At 35.1% G+C, this 2,960-nt stretch overlaps 1 protein-coding gene across 1 annotated transcript in view; it reads right to left on the bottom strand.

Annotated features, from left to right (window-relative positions):
• LOC106517686 (complement C4) overlaps window positions 1-2,960 on the bottom strand; it is a 52,940-nt gene that overhangs the window by 13,500 nt on the left and 36,480 nt on the right. The window contains exons 7-12 of the mRNA XM_014008665.1: window positions 2,649-2,757; window positions 2,407-2,548; window positions 1,127-1,239; window positions 874-1,038; window positions 624-791; window positions 339-530 (exon numbers count right to left, since the gene is read on the bottom strand). Of these exons, the coding sequence (XP_013864119.1) occupies window positions 339-530; window positions 624-791; window positions 874-1,038; window positions 1,127-1,239; window positions 2,407-2,548; window positions 2,649-2,757 (889 nt within the window). The remainder of the gene's footprint in view (window positions 1-338; window positions 531-623; window positions 792-873; window positions 1,039-1,126; window positions 1,240-2,406; window positions 2,549-2,648; window positions 2,758-2,960) is intronic.

The following is a 2,960-nucleotide window of genomic DNA, read 5'->3' as shown; positions in this document are numbered from 1 at the left end:
ATGAAAGGCAGTAGAAGAAGAAAAAAAATCTTACATCTGCCCCTTTTCTGGAAGAAAATACATTTAAACAAAATAGACTTCAAATACCAAAAACAAAACAATGTGGCATTAACCAAACAAAACTTATGCTGCAACATCTGCAATTTGGATTAGACATACTAAAAATGTCAGTCTGAAGCCTTGAAAATTTCTAAGTTTAACCCCACACTGCAGGAATGATAGTGTCCAACTTACAAAAAAATGATTATATTTAATTCAGTTAAGTCAACTGAGGTTAAGATTGTTTTTTGGTATCCCACTGAGCCCCAGCTGCACTCTTATCTGTTGTGTTTACTCACCTTGACTTTTATCTCACATTCATCTCTGACATCGACCCACACTGAGTCAGCTACAATGTCACCATTTGTGCCGTGAAAATAACCAATTATGCGGAAAGACGGAACCATATCAGCTGTTATTTGCACTTTGWGTGTAACGGATGGACCAGTTAGAAGTGAGCCGTCTTTTATTACGATCCCACGACTTACAACCTGCAAGACAGAAGAAAACCAAAACAAGAAAAATCAATCTTGACAATGTTTTCCCTTTAAAAAAAACAAAACGTGTGGTATTCATTTTCTCACCAAAAAGTATATATATCCTTGACTTGGGCCTTCAGTTGTTGTGAATGTTACAGAAATAACATCATTTACAGAGTACATCTTGTTGGCAATTGCCATGTGAAGATAGCTGTTACTTGGAGATGAAACACGTTCTATAATTTTGCTTTTTTGAACACCATCTGCTGTGACCTGGAAAAAGACCAAAGTGAAACAGTTAAAACTAAGCCACAAGTATTTGAGTCAACGATTAGCTGAGTTTATGAGTACTAACTTGAACTGTGATCTGTGTTCCATGAAGATTATTAAAGACAGGATACACTGCCCCGTCTGAATCAGTGATGCCTTTCCATGACTCCTGTGAAGATTTGTCTACAGTTACAGTCATATTTATTGGCACACCAGCTGCTTGGGTACCATCTGGGTGACGTGTGATCACCTATATGAAAAAAATTAATACTTTTTGCAATTATCTTTAGGATCATGAGCAAATAAGCAGTTTACTCATTTGTTTGTCTCTGACATACCACCACATCGAGTGGATATCCAGGAAGAAAATGAGAACGGGTTCGAGACAGATCTATAATGTATTTTTGGGAAATGATTGGAAGGTAAACCACTCCTTGTTGTATTTCACCACCTAAAAGGAGAAATGTGCACAGGAATATTATATTTTCTCAATTTTACTTAACATATAATGCTTTTAAATCCTTCCTTTTTCATATTTAAATCAGTCAGTTGGGATCTTTATATAGTGGATCTGCAATGTTTTGGTCTGAATTTATCCTTGTTCTAACTTCTCTAGGCCCTCTTTCACCTCATTTCTGATGTGTGTCTCAAAGGAACTGGTTTTAATACTGTGCCTTTAAGGCGCTTCAAGCCCCGCCTCCCTCCAGCTTCCAGACTGGTCCACTCTGGTTTGGGGAAGTTGGGGGTGGAGGGAATGGGGTGGTTATGTTTTCTAACTTGCAGAAATGTTTTATTTACAATTTAATTAAAATATGTCAGCAACAGAATATTTGTCCATCCAGCCTTACATGATAATTTGACATAATAGTTCAGAAAATGTCATAGAAAAAAGGGAAAACTGAACGGGCTGAAAAATATGACCCAAACAGAATATAAACTTATCTATGCAGCACCAGGAGAGACTAAATCTAACTTTTCTGCGCCATTAGAGACTCCCAAGTACACAACAAAATATATTTAACAGATAAAAATATGGATTTTACATATGTCCTSTTTAAYGTTTCTTGTTTYCTTATCCTTATCCCCTATTTATATATTATTGTTTTTTCCTGTAACCTTTGCTTTGGTATTTTTGATAATTCAGTGAAGTGATTAAGATTGTTTGGTGTAGTAACAGATTTTTTAGCTGTTTTTTAAAGCTGTTTTTTTGTACATCAGCCTTGTCTTTTTATTGAAATAATACAGCATAATAAAGTTTCACTGTAGTTGAGCTACTGGTTTCTGTAACACAAATACAAGCATTTAATTTGTTGTTATTGGGGTCATAGGTTATGCAGGTGGTGAAACTATTACATCATTGTTTTTCAAAGGTCATGATAAAGCGGTTCACATGAGAATGTAACAAAAGCGTTTTAGGATTTTCTTACTATGGAACCCTGTTTTTAAAAATACCATTTAGGAGCTCTTAAAACGCTGTTCCTATGTGCATGCAAGGCTGAAACAACAATTTTATTTATTTATTTATTTTYGCGTATCCATAAAGCACAATTTTATGTTGACGTGGTCTTGGAACAAAGTGTGAATTAGAATAACCATTATGAATAAATGTATTCTTTACTTTGAATGTTTGTGACAAATACTCCCACATAGAGTCGTGATTCTCTTTCCATCAAATCAGAGAAGGTTTGGTTCAGTTGTTCCATGAGTTTTAAACGAACTTTTTCTAATTGAAGACTAAGTGTTGCAAATCCATTCTGGACCTGTAAGAGGGTACACATTAGTGTTTAAGTAAGTTCATAAATTATTTAAAACATAAAACATGTCAGAATTTGAATGAACTGAAAATAAACGTTTCATCACCGAACCAGTCAGTTCCAACCCCTTGATGAAGTCAGGTGTTTTTTGACCATTATTTATGATGCCAAACTGGCAGTGGTAAGCCCCTTTAACTTCCTCACCATGCGAGTACCTGGAAAAGAAATAGTTAAAGCTGAGACACAAACTCTATAAATGCATTAGTGTTTAAGGTTTGTGAGTCAGAGATTAGTTTACCTTTAAAAATAATCTAAAAATTAGTTCCACTAACCCTAAAGCACTAACTCAAATATTTAGGTCCCCTAATTCTGAAGCACCAACGCACTGAAAATTTAGCAGAAGCTAATTCTAAAGCAC

Source organism: Austrofundulus limnaeus, unplaced genomic scaffold, assembly GCF_001266775.1.
Source record: "Austrofundulus limnaeus strain Quisiro unplaced genomic scaffold, Austrofundulus_limnaeus-1.0 Scaffold52, whole genome shotgun sequence".
Classification (NCBI taxonomy): domain Eukaryota; kingdom Metazoa; phylum Chordata; class Actinopteri; order Cyprinodontiformes; family Rivulidae; genus Austrofundulus; species Austrofundulus limnaeus.
This window is presented reverse-complemented; position numbering and strand designations above follow the sequence as displayed.